The sequence below is a fragment of the Pocillopora verrucosa genome, chromosome 6 (genome assembly GCF_036669915.1).
Source record: "Pocillopora verrucosa isolate sample1 chromosome 6, ASM3666991v2, whole genome shotgun sequence".
NCBI classification, from domain to species: domain Eukaryota; kingdom Metazoa; phylum Cnidaria; class Anthozoa; order Scleractinia; family Pocilloporidae; genus Pocillopora; species Pocillopora verrucosa.
In genome coordinates, this window is record NC_089317.1 from 7,669,657 (window position 1) to 7,687,448 (window position 17,792).

At 36.7% G+C, this 17,792-nt stretch overlaps 1 protein-coding gene across 2 annotated transcripts; it reads left to right on the top strand.

Annotated features, from left to right (window-relative positions):
• Positions 1 to 103: 103 nt before the first annotated feature.
• LOC131774134 (alpha-1,2-mannosyltransferase ALG9-like) lies at positions 104 to 17,601 on the top strand. 2 transcript variants are annotated; one of them, XM_059090153.2, is made up of 18 exons: positions 104 to 195; positions 2,744 to 2,888; positions 4,611 to 4,745; positions 5,357 to 5,427; positions 6,947 to 7,035; positions 7,779 to 7,852; positions 8,669 to 8,730; positions 9,066 to 9,153; positions 9,910 to 10,015; positions 11,323 to 11,411; positions 12,022 to 12,067; positions 12,561 to 12,643; positions 13,146 to 13,217; positions 13,662 to 13,791; positions 14,649 to 14,796; positions 15,252 to 15,381; positions 15,806 to 15,936; positions 16,892 to 17,601. In XM_059090153.2, the coding sequence occupies exons 1-18, from the start codon at positions 110 to 112 to the stop codon at positions 17,052 to 17,054; spliced, it is 1,848 nt and encodes a 615-aa protein (XP_058946136.2). In that variant the 5' UTR covers positions 104 to 109; the 3' UTR covers positions 17,055 to 17,601. The 2 variants fall into 2 exon arrangements, with proteins under 2 accessions (XP_058946136.2, XP_058946137.2); XM_059090154.2 differs by having other exon boundaries at positions 9,066 to 9,090.
• The last annotated feature ends 191 nt before the right edge of the window (positions 17,602 to 17,792 follow it).

Genomic DNA, 17,792 nt, shown 5'->3' on the forward strand with positions numbered 1-17,792 from the left:
AATTTCTGCCCGACTTGGAACACAACTGTCCAATCACACAGTGTGATATTTAGCTTTTTATAGGTTATCCGCTGAGTGGCACGTGCTTGTTCGTGGTCGTATAAACAACATGGCGGCTCGGAGACAGAAAGCGGGAACAGTTTCTTCAAGTTTGGAAGCCACTTCCGACTCCACAAGCCATGTGGATGTTGATCTGTAAGCAGTTTTGGGTTTTGATGTTTATTATTCTCTCGTTTCGCACGCTGATCTTAATCTTCAGCGGTAACGTTGTTACGATTACTGATTTGAGACCAAACTCTTTGGGTATCGATTTCCACCAGTGCCTTGACGTTGAGGAAATCAACCTCGTTTCCTCCTCTCCTGAAATGCAAATCATTTTACAAAGTAGATTTTAGGATTTAAATATGTAGATGCGAATCAAAACAGAGCTTAAAGGGATATCACCAACTTCCCAGGTGCTGTCGCCAAGTTTCTTGGGATAAACTCTTGAGCTGCATTACTATCAGCGCCAGAAACAGGCTTAGGCACATGGACTAAGGGCCGAGGAAGTTTGGACTAATTCAAGCATTTCTGTCATGGCTTATGCCCTCCGTCCTCCTACAATATTTGGAAGATTCCTCTTTTGAAATGATTCCCTGTTCAAATCTAAAATGCTCCTGTGGTCAACTTATTGTAAAACAGTGTAGCATTCGAGAGACATATAAACGACCTGTGAGATATGCGTTTGTTTTCCAGAACTAAAAACTATCCCCCAGGAAAGCGAGGAAGATTGAATTAGTAGGTCATAAGCCAAGGCCTATTCTTGAATGTTTAGCTTAGCAGCTAAATTTGTTTCTTGATAATATCAATCAATTCTTTAAAAAAAAAAAAAAATTCTATACTCCTCTAATCCATTTCAAATATCTTGTATCAATACTTAAAAAAGAAGAAAATTGGAACCTAAAAGACGAAACAAAACAAAAAGAGTCCTGTCTGGTATAGCCTCTAACCTTGAAGTATTTGAATTGTTAAGGGGGGCTTTGATTCTTCTTTGTGTCATACCCTTAAGAAAATTAATGTTTTACATCTTTATTCACACCACATCTAAGTCCAAAATTTACCATCTTTGTGATGTAACTCAAGTTTTAAATTCTCACAATTTTGGTCAATTTCATATTTCAGTATACAAAATGTCAGCAAATTTTCTTCCTTGTTAGAAGTTTTGGCCCTCAATCCATTAAACTCCCAAGATGTGCTTGTTAATTCTCCTCTCTAGCTGATACACATTTCCTCATTAGTTAGTTACAAGAATTTGGTGTTAGATCAAGATTACTACTTCTTCCTGATAAGTTTGAGTATTCTCATTACCTGTTTGCTGTATTATGTATGAGTCTCATAGGGAGAAGTTGCAAGTAAATCACTTCAGGGAGTTAAAGGGTTAATAATGAGTCTTACTACTGGATCAGAGACAATTTGTGAGAGTAAAATATGACAAAGAGCAAATCTTGGAAATGTCATGTTTACAATAATCACCTATGGTAACATTTTTTTTCTGTCATTTATAATTGAATCAAATTCACTTTATGGTTACATTCTCATACAGTATAGCTTCAGTGTACTTGTAATGATAATAATTTTTATACTTATAATAATAATAATAATTATAAAAAGAGTAACATCATTAATTGACTACTCACCTAAGAGGACTTTTCAGGGCTAGTAAAAATAAAATGAAACAAATATTGCCAATGGACAAAGTGTTTAATGCTTAATACCCTAATATCAGTATGTATATTCTCCATACTGTTCTCTATACCTTTTCTAAGGTGCTGACAAGGAGAATTTTTTAACAATCAAGAGCCTTTTTAGTGGAAAATCATTTCCTAATTATACATGTGACCCTCATTTGAGATTCAGGGGTGATACTCTATGCCTCTCCTAAGATGCTGACAAGGAGAATTTTTAAACATCAAGAGCTTTTTTTAGTGGAAAATCATTTCCTAATTATACATGTGACCCTAATTTGAGATTTAGGGGTGATACTCTATGCCTCTCCTAAGGTGCTAACAAGGAGGATTTTTTAACAATAAAGACCTTTTTTAGTGGGAAATTATTTCCTAAATATACTTGTGACCTTAATCTCAGATTCACGGGTGATACTCTATAGCTCTCTGAAGATGCTGGCAAAGAGAATTTTTTAACCATCAAGAGCTTTCTTAGTGGGAAATAATTTCCTAAATATACTTGTGACCTTAATTTCAGATTCAGGGGTGATACTCCATAGCTCTCTTAAGGTGCTGATAAAAAGAATTTTTTTAACAATCAAGAGCTTTTTCAGTTGGGAATCATTTCCTAAATAATACTTGTTACCTCTGATAGTGAGACTCTAAACCTCTCTTAAGGTGCTGACAAGGGGAATATTTTAACAATCAAGAGCTTTTTTTAGTGGGAAATCCTTTCCAGAATATACATGCAACCTTAATTTGAGATTCAGGGCTGATATTATAAGGAAAGTTAAAAGATTATCACTCTTAGGGGTGAAATGGTTACTAATTCAAACTTGCTGAAGGCAGACCAGTTGGTTATATACAGAGCAAAGACAAGAAGCTGAACTCAGGGCAACTGAGATCAGAATAAATCCCATGATCAACAGAGGGTGGAGGGCTTGGACCTGTGATGCCAGATCACAAGCCTAGTGCTGCAACCACTTGGTCACACTGCCTCCACAACTTTTAATTTGTCAATGTGTAACTTTGCCTTTTAGAACAAAGAAACTTTCACAACCAGATAAGTCTGTGTGGTGTCCAAGACCGTATACAATCTTCAAACTGCTACTGTCAGCAAGATTTTGTTCGGCATTTCTGAGTAACATATCAGACTGTGATGAGACATTCAACTACTGGGAACCTGTGAGTAATAGTGAAGCTTTGTTCTTTGATCACTGGTATTAAACCTTAATAACTCCCAAGATCAGATTGTAAATTCTCCCCTGTATCTGACAGACAATTCCTTGTAAATAAGCTATGAGAATTTAGTGTTAGATCAAGATAACAACTTCCTGATGAGCTTGAGTATTCTCATTACCTGGTGCCTGGCTATTATAGGGATATTATTGGGGGAAGGTACAAGTTAATCACTTCAGGGAGTTAAAGGGTCAAATACAACATGTATGTATGAAGGGGGTAAGTTTCTAAAGAAACTGTGGTGCTGTTTGAATGGGGGTGTAACAAGATTATTTGGTTTCATCAATAGAGTTGATAATGTAAATTAGCCATCACAAGGAGTCTTTTAAAGCTAGAATTTCTAGGATTAGTTCTTTACTAGAGTGAAACGTCAGGACAAAAGAGTAACACTTGAAATGTCAGCTTTAGATTGAAACTCTTAAAGGCAACCAATTCATGTCGTGAATTCAGTTGATTAAACCAAATTGTCTTGTATGTAATTCTATGTATTCTTTATTGATCACTCCCCAAATGGGGTTTTTCAGGGCCAATAAGAAGGAATCATTTTGAATAAATGTAGTGTTTGACCCTTTCACTCTCAAGATCTCATCAATAATTCTCCTTACTGTCTGCCATACAATTCGTATGATGTTAGTTCTGAGAATTTGGTATTGAGTCAACTAATAGTCCCCTAACTGATATTTTTCTTGATTCTCATCACTTTTCTGTTTGATATTGTATTGATTTGGTGATGAGAAATTCTTTCTTGGTCACTCATGGGAGTTAAAGGGTTAAAAACCTCAGTCAGTTGGTTGGAGGCAGACAAGTGATGTGTAGCTTCATACAAAGCTACAAGCAAGGAGTTGAACTCAGGACAACTGAGACCAAATCCAGTGAGAAGCAGAGTGAAGGGCCTGAATTCAGGACCCCTAGATTACAAGCCCATTCTCTTTATTATGATATTTCTGAGCTTTCGATGTGAGACAAATTGCCCAATTTTTCAATACTGATTTCAAACAAGGAAAGCATTGAGCTGTATCTGTGGGCAAGTGAATCAACCGGTTGGTAGCTGGTATTAGCAACATGGTGATAAAGATTGTTGAATATATTGCTGTAACAAATTTTGGAAAGGGATGTTTAGAGCATCAATTAAATATCAGATTTTCAAAATTTGTCTATGTCATTTTCCTACCTATTTTATTTTCTAGTTGATAACCAACCAGTGCTTTCAAACCACATTCATTTGCAAAATTCACAGATATATTTTACTCTTGCATTGTATTATTTATAATTTGTCCATTGCCTTGCTTCCACTTAAACCAATGAATTGAATAATATTTTATTTCTATTAAAAGTATGTATGCTGATGAAATATTCTCCAGGTGTGATGGTTCTTGGTGTTTTGTCATAAATTAATTTGTATACTCCAAAATGTACTTGCAATTTGACATCAACAACAATCAAATTTAATGAAACATACAGGAAATCATACAGGATTGCTGTTTTTCAAATGTAAATTGCTTTCAATTGTTATCATGCTAACTAGGTACTGGTCTTTATCACAATAAGGTCACCTTTATCCTCACTCACTTCAAATAAAAGTCTTAGCAATAAATGCACAACTGTAAAATGGTCTATTGTTACAGTCTTGTTTGTTTTACTAACATTCATCATTGATGGTTGTTTTAGATGCACTTTCTGATGTTTGGTTCTGGTTTTCAAACCTGGGAATATTCACCTAAGTATGCCATTAGGTCATACGCTTATCTGTTGTTACACACTGTTCCTGGGAAACTACAGATTCAAGTGTTTGAAGCAAACAAGGTAAGTTTTCTTTCAGTGCAGCATTTTTGATATGCTTTTAAATGAGCCAGGAAAACTGTCAGTGACAGTGTTGGTACTTGAGGTTCAAGCATGTTGGAAGACTTCTCAGATTGAAAAAGAAAGACAGAAAAAGTGTTGTTCAGTGCATGAAAAAGCAACAATCACTGGCTGGGTTTTTTTGCTAGTGATAACTTGGTAAAGCATGACAGTTATGGTCATGTACTTCTGTGGTTAAACACTTACAATTGTTTGATTTTTAAGCTACCTACCTTGAAATTTCAGCTGGCAGCTTAATTTCTTAACTTCAACCCTGTTGGTTTGGTTTTGTTCATTTTTTTTGTTATCTCTCTGTCTTTTTTTCCTTTTTTGTTTTATTTTATTTTATTTTTTCCAACCAAATGCCATCCTACAACTACAAGCTTTTGTCATTGAAAGTTTTCACCACCAATTTGCACTGGAGCGTTTAAGACCTAAACCTCATATTTTATGCTTTTCATTAGCAAAAACTTGACATTAGGTTACCATGTCTCCCTCATCCTTAGAAAAATGTGGGAGAAAGGAATATTTATTCACATGCAATTGTGTTTTCTTATCATTTCTTTACTGTTTAGCTGCTGGTGTTTTATTTTCTACGATTTGCTCTTTCAATATTCTGCGCAGCTTGTGAGACATATTTCTACAGGTATGAAACCAAAGATTCTGTTAACCCATTCACTCTCAAGATGTCATTAGTCATTCTCCTTACTGTCTGTAATACAATTTCTATACAGTTAGTCTGGAGAATTTGGTATTGGATCAACTAATAATCTCCTCATTGATATTTTTCTTTATTCTCATCACTTGTCTGCTTGATGTTGTATTCATTTGATACTGTAAGGAGAAATTCTGTCTTGGTCACTCTTGGGAGTTAGAGAGTTAATACTCTTAATATTCATAAGCTCAACTTGATTAGTTGAGTGTATCAGCATTTGCTGAGATGAGCCATTCATATGGCACATGTTGTCAATGTTGAAACCCTACTCGTGGCACTTGAAGAAATTTGCAGTCAAAGCAACAGGTATATTTGGAGATCTTCCCCTATCGCTATGATAAGCTTATTAAATCACCTAGTGTGTCTAGGGCTCTATACATAAATTTACAATTGGCCAGACTCCTTAGCTTGTTGGCTCCTAAACTCCTTACAATGCACATAAAGAAAGTAAAACTATCATCTGGAGCATAAGACATGAAAAAAGTTGACATGAGCTTCTTGGAAATAAACTTATGAACTCTTCAATCCCAGAGAGTTACTTAAATTAAAATTTCTCCTGCACAAGTATAAACTTAAGGAAATGATTGCCATTTAAAGAAGCTCTTGATTGTCAAACAAATTCTGCTTGTCAGTTCCATAGGAAATGTATAGAGAGCAGTATGGAGAATATGCATACTGATGTTTGGGTGTGAGAGGTCAAGGGTTATAAATTAGAGTGAAGAGGCCAATGAAGGCTTAACCTTTTAACCCCCAGAAGTGATTGAAATCTAACTTCTCCTTTTAATATCCAATACATTATGCAGCAAACAGGTAATGAGAATACTCAAACTTATCAGGTAGACATTGTTGTCTTGATCAAACACCAAATTCTCATAACTAATTTACAAGGAAGTCTGCAGCAGCTATAGGAGAGAGGGGAGCAGCTAGAAGGGAGAATTAAAAATCGGACGTTGTGATTTTAAGGGTTAAACAATGATTCACACTCAAACTTGCTAATGCCTTTTCACTTTTTATCAAGTGTGGCCAGTTTTCATTTTGATGGTCACATTTAATGCAATTCTCTTTTCTGTGTAATAAAAGTGTGAAAGTAAACTGCTTTGAATTTATCAGGGTTTTCATTGATTTTTGAGGTTGAATTGGTAGCGCAAGTTTACCCCTTTAACTCCCAGAAGTGATGAACATGTAACTTCTCCCTAAAATATCCATATTTTACCCAGCAAACATGTAATAAGAATACCCAAGTTATCAAGTAGAAGTTGTTATTTACATCTAACACCAAATTCTTGTCACTAATTTACATGGAAATGTGTAGCAGCTAGAGGGGAGAATTAACAATCAGATCTTGGGGGTTAAAGGGTTACATAATCTGTAAAGGTAAAGGTGAACTGGATATTACACTTGTAATACAGTAATTGTGTATTAATGGTCCCTATTTGTTTTATGATTTCAGTGGAATAATAAAACAATTTGGGAATCATGTTGCAAGAATAGCTGTTGTTTTTATGATTTTTAGTACTGGGATGTTTATATCTGCAGCTGGTGAGTATAAATGCTGATTAAATGCTTTGATTCAAAATTTGGAAACCAGTGGTTTTTTTTTTTTTTCACTTACAAGTTCAAAAATAAATCATTTTGATTTAAAACACTTTAAATTAAAGCATACCGGTACATTTAAATCATCGCAGATTGCTGGCAGTGAGTGAGATCTCAACTGCATAGTGGTCGATTGTGTGATGTTGTAGCCATCACCTTCCTGGATTTGGGGCGGGGGGGAGAGTGGGAACCCAGAATATTGTGAAAAAAGAAAGACAGGCTGGTATTCCTGTACTCTGAGTGTGCATGGAGGGAGTCCATGTTACCTGTGAACTATCAATTGTAATTAAACCTACTGACTGGTGTAACTGTTGCTCTGGATGACAATTTCCATTGTTGAAAGTGTTTGAACCAGCTAAAAAAGGGAATAAGGAGTAAATTATATCTAGAAAGTTAACTAAGTTCATAAGTTCTTAACTGAAGCAGGAGTTTGCTGTCTCAAAATCAACAGTTTAAATCACATACCTGGAATGCATGAGAAATAATCACCTATAGTTTCAGGGTGAGAGCATAAGATGAATTTGTTTGCATGAGTCTTGCACTCAGTGTGTAAGACTAAAGAGCTCTACCACTGATGATGTAATTCTGGGTTAGTGCACTAGAATCAAATGTTAGTCTTTTGGATCTTGATCTGAACTGCTCCTTTACTACATGTAGTCCTAAGATAATTTTTTTTTTGTTCCTCGAAGCATTCCTACCCAGTACGTTTGCTATGTACATGGTGATTTTATCTTATGGAGGATGGTTTTCAGGAAATTATGCAGTAAGTTATTTATCAGGATACACAATTTTTTATGATAGTGTTTACAAATAATGTTTAGTTTCTTTTTTATAGCTACTGAATGTTTATCACTCAATAAGTGAATTATTGTTCAATCAGGTACTGTTTAGACTGAAATAAATATTTGTATAAGATATATGATTTTTAATAAGCCTCTTATTTAATCCATAAATCACTGATACTTCCCTCTCAACTGAAGTATGAATTTTTTGATGACTTTCTGCTATATTAAATTTCTTGGACTTTAGACGAGGATTTGTTTGAAATTATTTGTGATATAATAGCTATTTTACAGGACTATACTTTGAGGGAGGGAGGTAAAGATTTTAAACATGGCATCTGATTAGGCCCAAATTTAAATTCACTGTAATATTTGGTGCGTGAATTTTACAGAAAGGCAAGATGGGGTGAGATTTGAAGTGTACTGTTTTAAATTGCAATGCTTGAAATGCTGCTAAAATTACAGATGATGGGTGAATTTTTTCTAAAATTCATGTATTAAATGGAATCAGAACCTGCCTTTTCTACCCTTCAGAAGGAAGTGGGTTTAATGGTTGGTTTGGTTCATTGTTCTGTTCAGTGGTCATACCCAGACAAAATAAGGGTGTTTGATTCCATACTGCATGTATTGTTACAAAGATACACTAGTGAAAAAAATAAATAATTCATTTTGTGTATAGCAATGTAAGCTGTAGTTTGAAAGTATTACCAGGCTTTAAAAAATTTTGAGACAACATGACAAAGGTGCTAAAAATGTCTTGTTATACTGTAGTGCTTAATGTATTATCTCCATCATAGGTGGCTGTCTTAGCAACAGCAGCTGGTTCCCTGATTGGTTGGCCTTTTAGTGCAGTTCTTGGGTGGGTACTGATGCTCATGTAATGGTATTAAAATGCTTATTGACTGAGTTCAGCAGGGCAGGAAGGGGAAAACATTTGGCTCAAGGTTATGATGTACAGACAAAGAGCAACAAGGTCCATGCATTGTGACTAAGGGCCAAATATTTTCCTGTTCAGCTCAACCAAAATAAGCCAATAAATATATATGAATTTTGGTTTGAAATTTACAATTTCTCAATTTCATCGAAAAGAAATTCACTGCAAGTCTGAGTTTCCTTGGAAATATCAGTGATAAGTTCATATTAAAAGTGCACTGTTTTGATTCTATTGATTTGTTTTTTCTTGTATTGTTTCAGAGTTCCTATCGCATGGGACATCATAGTACGTCAAAGAAAAATAATGTATTTTATACAATTATGCCTTATATCGCTTATAGTATTTCTGGTGAGTACCGCAAAGATATCTTATGCACATCTTTTCTGTTATGTTTATTTATTAAATGTGATCAAAATTCAGTGTTCAATATAGACTCTAGTTTTTCCCTTGAGCTCATGTACAGTGTATGTCAATGTACCTATGTATGTTCATTTTAATGAGTTGTGTGTATGAGTCATCACTTTATATCTCCTTCTCGCCAAATTTGATGTCTGTATTGTATGTGATGGACCAAATTTTTTGCACCAGGATGGGTGCAAAAATGGCCCAAGTGCAAAGTGCTTGAGCCATAACTTGCATGTTCCATCACTTACAGTATTGACCAAAAAAACAAGGTTAGTAAAGATGTATATTATATCTATTGGTTCAAATAAGAGGCAGAACATTTTAATTCAAACAAACTTTTGAACTTAGCAGGCCGTACAGTTAAATATGCCCCACTAAATTGACCAATCATAGTGTATGTACTAATAGAGAGATATAATAAACTATGTTATGGTCTGCTCACGTGTCTGTGAGTTGTGTAGGTTGAAAAATGAGAGGGCTCTCATTTCTCATGCCAAACACTTTGTGGACCTTCTGCTGGCAAGCCAGTGGGGAGGGGGGAATGTTAACTCTTGGGAGAAGCTGGCCACAGCTGCAGATGCTCAAACGGGGGCCTTTTTGTATTGGATAACTATACTATAGTACAATGTGACATTTGATCGAAACTTTTAATATGATACCTGTAACTAATGTTTATTTCTTTATTTATTCTTCATTTAGGGACCATTAGTGTATATTGATTCCTTTTTCTATGGCAAAACCGTGATTGCCCCCCTAGGTATTGTGCTGTACAATGTATTTGGCAAAGGTGGCCCAAGCCTCTATGGTAAGGTTTGATGGATGGCATTGCGTGCAGAGTAAAAGTGCAATGATTTGTGTATCTTGAATGTGTCTGGAAGAGTATGGATGGGAAGAGAGTAATTTCTGTAATGTGTCTTGCTCACTGATTGGCAAAATTGAGTTATAATTGTAATTGTGGTTTTTCCTGAAATACATACATACATTGGAATGTATATTTAGCAGCACTGTATTATTTGTCATGCAGTTGGTTTTCAAAATTTGGAAATTGTTACCCCTTCGCCTTTTGCTGAGTCCCATTGGCCTGTTTGCATTGTTCTCCACTGGTATTGACTATCCATAAAACTAAGCATAATATTTGAAGTAAACTTAAATACATTTTTTTTTTTTCTCTCTGAGCAAGTCTGTGTGCATTGAGTTGTCAATTATGACATAAAATAGTGATTTTTATCAATTTTTGTCATTTTTAACCCTTTCACTCCCAGATCAAATTTGTAATTCTCCTCACTGTCAACCATACAATTCTTATAATGTTAGTTCAGAGAATTTAGTAATGGACCAACAAATTATCCCCAAATTGATATTTTTCTTTATTCTTATCACTTATCTGGTTGATATTGTATTGATCTTGTAAGGAGAAATTCTGTCTTGGTCACTCATGGGAGTTAAAGGGTTAACATACCCTACTCTGTGAGACCTGTATTAAGCGGTCTACCAGCCATTTCCTGTGGGTCGTCTATCAATACATGTTCAACATAAATGGTTAAGTTTGTTAAAAGGAGCCAGGTAACAGTGCTTTAAATACTGTCTGCCTGGCAAAAATGTCGATACTTTACACCCTGAGATCAGTATGTATTTTCTCCACTCTGTGCTCTATGCGTGTCCTAAGGTGCAGACAAGGAGAATTTGTTGAACAGTCCAGATTTTCTTTACCTGGTGATCATTCCCTTAATTCTCATGACATTAATGTGTGATTCAGAGGCGATATTGTAGAGAGAAATTAGATGCTGGTCACTCTTAGGGGCCAAAGGGTTAATACAGAGTAGGAAATCTGCCGTGAATTTTCTTCACCTTGGGCTTAGTCTAAATTTACATGCGAATTTAGAAAGCTCTTATTTTCTTTTGTTACCTAAAAGCGCAAACATTTTCTCGGTCCGAGTAAAGAGAAAAGAGGGGAGAAGACAGTTTGTGTTAATATCACCCATAATTTATAAAACGAGAGGGAGAAAGAGAAAATTGTAGACTAACCTTTGCAAGGATGAATCTGCCTGTACATTTTCAGAAATATTTTTTGTTTAGAGAGATGACGTGGCATATGTTACTTTTATTTTACAGGCGTTGAGCCGTGGTCGTTTTACTTCTTAAATGGGTTTTTGAACTTCAACATTGTATTTCCTATGGCGCTGCTCGCTTTACCTGCCTGTGTAAGTACTTGAACGGTCAAAAAGACCTTATTGATAAGGTTGATAACTGCATACGTGAAAGCGTGAAATAAATTTTACTTGACATTTAATCATTTTGAAAGTTCATGCACGCTTTGTTCGACTGAGAAGGTTTGAACGAGCAACAATAATGCAGCTGTGATTGCAGCAAAACTTTTCCACAAGTCCGAGTCACAATTTTGGTGTCTGCTTGCCGCAAAATTTCCTGCAAATGGAAAAAGATTTCACCAACGTATGGTGTTATTTACCTTGAGTGGAATATCCAGCATTGCACAGGAAAGGTTGGATCAATGTTAGTACCTACCCCTGCCCTAACCCAACATGAACATTGTTGGGGTAGGGAATGGGTAAGGGTGCAGTTGTTAAGATACTGACATTGATCGAAAATGCTTTTTCCTTGGATCTTAGAGGTTTCTCAATCCGTCTCTAAAGATTAACAAACAGTAATTTTTTTCTTATTGTCGTTGGCAAAATCTGAGACCATGTCAGGGGAACATGAAAATGATACTGTCACGACCCTTGTGTGTTTTGATGCTCATATTAATTGTGTGTTAAACGTGATTTATTAACCAGATAATAATCTGTTTGACAGGTCTTTATTAAACTGGTGATGACTGGGAAATCACAGGAAAAGAAATGTATATGAACAAAAGTTGTTTTTAAAATAAGATTTTAGATCATCGCTATATGACATAAACCATAATGATAGACTTCAGGGTATCATCGTATGGTGCAAAAGTTATGCCCGAAACGAAGCTTTTGGCGACATCTCCGCGAATTTTCGAGGCAACTATTGTTTGGATCCGTCTGAACTTTCGCGTAATAATTCACTGGGGGTGTTAGTAAGTTCCGAAATTTAGAGAAAGTTTGCGCTTCTCAAAAGATTCGCGGGGAACATTTCAGTGATAACGTTTAATTTGTCAAGGGAAGCTACTTCGTAACGAAACATATGTAATTTCGCGCTGTGATTCCTGTCTCCAAGGAAACTGCAATCATAGCAACTTTGGTATTCCCATCGTCTCGGTGTTTTCTGTCTTATTTGAGTCCCTTTTTTGCAATGATTAACTGGAAAACTCTCCCTAACTTCTTATAACATGCATCAGAACTGATGGATTTCCCTTCTTTTTTTAGTTCCGTCGTCAGTGTTACCAATTTGGCTTTCACTTATGGGGATGTACATTTGGATTCTAATTTTCTTCACAAGACCTCATAAGGTATTGGGACTAGATTACTCATTAATGTTTGGGAATATGTACTTGGTAAATAAAATTTGAATGAAAACAAAGCAATTTCATTCGGACTTCGTGCAATCCCTCCTTTCCGCCGAAGCCTTCGCGCAAGTAAAAAAAAAAAGCGCCGTTCTGCATGGCGTGCTAACATCAATTCATCTCCATTTTCTTAATTCACGCGACGAACTTCGCCGATAAGGAGGAATTGTTCGTTGTCTAAGTTGAACTACAAACTGACATTAATCACTTACCCAGCTGGAAACGTGTATTCAAACATACAAAGCGGAAAATTAGTTACAATTCACAGGTTTGTCGTGAGCAGGAAATGTAGTAATCACTGTCTGCAAAATCGACTGTGTAATGATGTGGTTCTTAATAGGAGATTTAGACATTTGTTCCTCTTTCCTTGTTAAATGTAACTAGTATTGGTAACTAATTCATAACAAAAAATGATGATTTAGATATGTCTGCGTTTTTGTCGTAATAGGAGGAAAGATTTCTGTTTCCAATCTATCCGTTCTTTTGTTTATTCGGAGCTGTAACGCTTACCAACTCACAGGTAAGTACATTAAAACTTTTTTTTCAAACTCATACTAAAGCGAAGGAAAAAAGTAACTTGTTCTCCAGCTAGCTTGCGGTCTAATTATTTTTGTCTGTTGAAATTTATATTTCCCTTTCCACGTGTAAAAGCTCCTTTCAGCATCAGTCACTACTGTGCTGAAAACAGTATTTATCTGTAAGCCACATCAGGAAAGGGTCAGGGAAACTCGTTTCTGAGTCTCCAAAGATGATACTTCGTTTCTATTTATTTTCTTTTCATTGGAAAGGACGCCTGCAAGAGGAGAACAAACGCAACTAATTTCTCAAATTGTTTTACGTATTCAGCCAGTGGAATGTGTTTTGTGGAATGTGTGTTGGTTAGGCCTTAAAAAAGGTCTGAGGTAACCATTTCAATGACGCAAGGCAGCGTCTTCGTCATGCATTTTTTTTGTATCTTTTACAGAAATTATTCCATGGGCTTTTCTTTAGCGGAAGCAGGCATCATTACTCGGCTTCTTCCACATGGTTTGCAGTCTCTGCTTGTGTAGTGTTCTCAGTTTTGTCTTTGTCAAGATCAAGTGCTCTTTATTATGGTGAGATCTCCTTCACTGACACAGTGTAATTACAAAGTGCTAATGGGCCAGTGTCGGAGGAACGAGTTGTTGAATTGTTGTGTGACACTGGAAGAAGGCTTCGGACAATCTAAGATCCCTCTCTATATCCATGAAATGACTGTCATCTACAGCTGTTCTTGGAAAAGTTGTCGGAAGAAAGCATAAAAGTTCACGCAACAACACCGAAAGGTTTTGTGGGTAGTTTTTAGGTCACGGCTCCAAGGCAATGCTAATTAAGAGAAAGGTCGGACGAGGCATCGTAGGTTTGATGAATTTATTTGTTACTGACAACCCAGGTCACCTTTCGAGATTGTCGTGTGCAATTATGTTCCCTTTTCCAACGAACTTTCTCGATTTATCGCCGTCTCCTAATAACTGCCATGTGGGAAACCAAAAATATTACCAAAAGCCGTCTTCGAATGTATAGTTGTTATTCGGCGAGAGTAACTACAACATCAAAAGCTTATGCGGCACAACATTTTATAAAACAGCATCAGAGACCTATTATATTCTGAAACAGATTGAAGCTTTGGGTTTGAAATGGCTTTACTTTTTTACTCTTCAATAATATCTTGAACTTATATCACCAAGGTGACAGTGGAATGTTATCTTTGCAGGCATAAAGCAAATCATTGTATTGAAAAAAAACCCTATTTTTCATGCCAAATCCAGGCAGTGAATCATAATGTTTAGAAGTATTTGCAAGGATTTAGAAATAAATTTTCCTACAGTTGAGTCGCAAAAATGCATATATGTAGTTACATGGGATCGTTCTTCGAAAAATTCCAGACAGATACCGTATCTGAAGATTGTTCACTCTCCTTCTGGTTGTCTAGGTTACCACGCACCGATGGACCTGTTTATTGAGTTGAACCATATGTCGTCTAAACTTGAGGAGCCCCTTCCTCAGGGCAAACAAATAAACCTGTGTGTTGGAAAGGAGTGGTACAGATTTCCCAGCAGCTTTTTTTTACCCTCGGAAAGGTAATTGTTGTTATTATGGGAGCTACTTCAAGTAGTCCAATTTTGCTCGCAGTTAAATGAAATAAAGAAAATTCTGATGTGAGAAATTGTTGAAAGAAAGCTTGGAACTCAGAAACACCACAATACAAGTTTGGGTCTTCCGCCATCTGATGTACGGAGCCGCATGATGAGAACAAGGCTAATTTTGGTGGGCTCTCTGTAGCTTTACATGCGGATGATAAGCTGCAATAAATGAATCAGCAGAAAGAACACCACAAGGAATGCGATCTGACATCCCTGACTAAAAGGGGAAAAAGTTAGTGAAGTACTTTGCCCAATCCTCACCCGGAGGGTTTTTTTAGAGCCCGACTACTTTGAGATCTGTCAGCTTTGGCCCGTCACTTTGAGACTAAAGCGAAAGGAATTATTTCTTTTATGATAAAATTCACATCCGTTTTATTTTGTCCTCGTCATAGATGGCATCTACAGTTTATTCGTTCCGAGTTTCGAGGTCAGTTACCAAAGCCTTATGCTGACGGACGCAACGCTACAAAAATTATACCAACCCATATGAACGACATGAATGAAGAGGAGCCTTCAAGATATGTAAGTATCTAGACACTAGGGTCCAGTTGTTCGTTATTCGTCGCTCAGTTCTTCCTGGTCCGAAATTTTTTCATCGTGGAGAGAGTTGCCACGCAAAGTCCATCTAGCTTGAATTACCTTGTATTGTGGACCTCTTAAAGTCGATAGATTCGCGTGGATCAGTGCCTGCAACGCGATGCACAACGTCTCAATAGTTGAACTTTTGTGAAAATATTTTTTCCCGCGATAGAATTTTGTCCTTGAAAAAATTCGCGTTATTTCAAACTGTTTTGTACTCGTGCTGCGATTACTGCGCTAAAATGGGTTGAAGCGACTTGTTTTGTAAGAAACACAGAAGGTTGTTCGACACAGAGACCTGTGGCAGCAACTTGTTAAAAATCCTGGTGTGCCCAGGCCCTTCACTCTTTTTTTTGCTTTTTTGCAGATGTCCATCTCAAAATGTGACTTCCTCGTGGATTTAGAAACAGAAAGGGAAACTGAACTTGAACCAAACTTTGTGAAACGAACCAAAGACTGGGAAGTGGTGCTTCAGAAGCCATTTCTGGATGCAGAAAGGTAGGTAATTGTTCAGTCGTACTAAAAAAGAAAAGTAAAAAACGTCTATTTGCGTTGTCAGATCTCGAACTTCGATAAGCCTGTTATTTGAGGTTGATTAAAAACATAAGTTGTTTGACGTTTTGACATGCGTTAACCGCTTGCAGTATCAACAGAGTCTGCGCCTTGGCCAACAGAGAGTCTGTATTAGTATCCTTTAATTTGATTCACGTGGTTGAGAAAACAACTACTTATAGCAAGTAGGATCAAGAGTTTCCTTGCTTATTTTGCAATTTACTTCTTTCGCCTTTCTCAGTGTGATCATTTGTGAAATGTTGTTTTTATTTGAAAATTTGATTGTCACTCCTCTCGTGTTAGAGGTCTGATAGTCTAAAACTTTTCGGACCCAAAATGCAAATCGGATCATGTTAACCTACAAAGGTGGGCGAAGTTTCATCTAAGTGGTTGTCCTAACTTGCAGCTCCACGGTTTCGCAGTTAACTGACAGTTTTAAATTCGTAGCTTCACATACCTGAATATATTGTCGATGGTATCCTTGGATGAATGGAGACTTTTTACCATGCTACTTAGTGTTGTAGCCTTCTGTGACTTCTTGACATTTTCAAAAAATTTCCTGCACTCTGATAATGTTTACCTGTTTATATTGAAAATTGCTGAAAGTCAAAAGAGAGAAACCTGGCCCCGGTTGTTTGAAGGGTTGACAAAGCCATTTATTAGATAGATCTCTATCCGGTGGGTATTGCATGACGTTTTTTTAACACTTACCCAGTGTATAGTGATTCATCCATTGGATTGTGTGATTCGCCTTTTGAACAACTGAGCCCTGATTAAATATTTTCCTAGTAAGCTTAAGCAGACCAGCTCCTGCCAAAACTTTTTCTCTCTGCATGACCAAAAGTCTCCTCGGTAGAACAAGTTTCCTTGTCTCACACGACTCTGTTCTTTCTTTTCGCAGATCTCACCGACTTTCCAGAGCATTTTATATTCCCTTTGTCTCCTACCGCTTCACAAAATATTCAAACTACGTTTTGCTGAGATCACTACGAAAGACCAGTGCGAAGGCAAAGAAAGGAAAAGATAGAAAACCTGTTGTCAAGGAAGAAGATGCAACAGTTTAACTAGCACAGTATTTAGGAAGAGGCATAGCTATTGCCTTGCTTTCAAATACAAGACATTTTTCAACTAATATCGTCATCACAGTTTCGTCTTCTGCCCTTACGTTTACCGGAAAGGAGTGGTCGTTTAGTTTCGTGTCGTATTGTTTTCCTTTCGGGTATCTTCAGATAAGATTATTTCGCGACGAACCTTCCTGAACATGCTAATGAACTTACGGCAGGCACGTTTTTCATTAGGCCATTTCCGAGAAACCCGAAGACTCCCTTTCAAAACGAGGATATATGATAAAACTGATCTTGAAATGATCTGCTTTTCTCATGCAGTTAAAATGACGCGTCGCGAGTAAAATCTTGTTTTTGGCCTCAATCTTTGAGGATAAAGGAGCTTAACAATGGTCTTTTGTTTGGTCAGGGATGTTACATAAGTTAAAGTTGAGCGCGCTGTTCTCGGAGATTACAAATATCTTATCAGATAAGATGACCGTTCATGTATATTCACACCAGACTGATTGAAGTTGAAATAAACGAGAGAGCCACGCTGTGAGGTTAATGAAGGAGTGAAGATGTTGAAATCAGACTCGATACTTAAGAACAGTAGTTTCCTAGCAAGTTACCAGTTTGACGTAATTCGGCCCGATCACTCGCTGCGCAGTGTGGTAAGGCTTGGGCTATCGATGTGAAAACTAAAACAGTCTTAACAACCCTTGCGGCTTTATGTCCTCTCTTCCAAGATCTTATCGT

Excerpts from the sequence above, each read along its gene's own strand:
- LOC131774134 (XM_059090153.2), top strand. The coding sequence starts at position 110 with ATGGCGGCTCGGAGACAGAAAGCGGGAACAGTTTCTTCAAGTTTGGAA. Across the intron at positions 7,036-7,778 it reads GATGTTTATATCTGCAGCTG|CATTCCTACCCAGTACGTTT; the intron begins GTGAGTATAAAT and ends TGTTCCTCGAAG. Across the intron at positions 11,412-12,021 it reads TGCTCGCTTTACCTGCCTGT|GTCTTTATTAAACTGGTGAT; the intron begins GTAAGTACTTGA and ends TCTGTTTGACAG.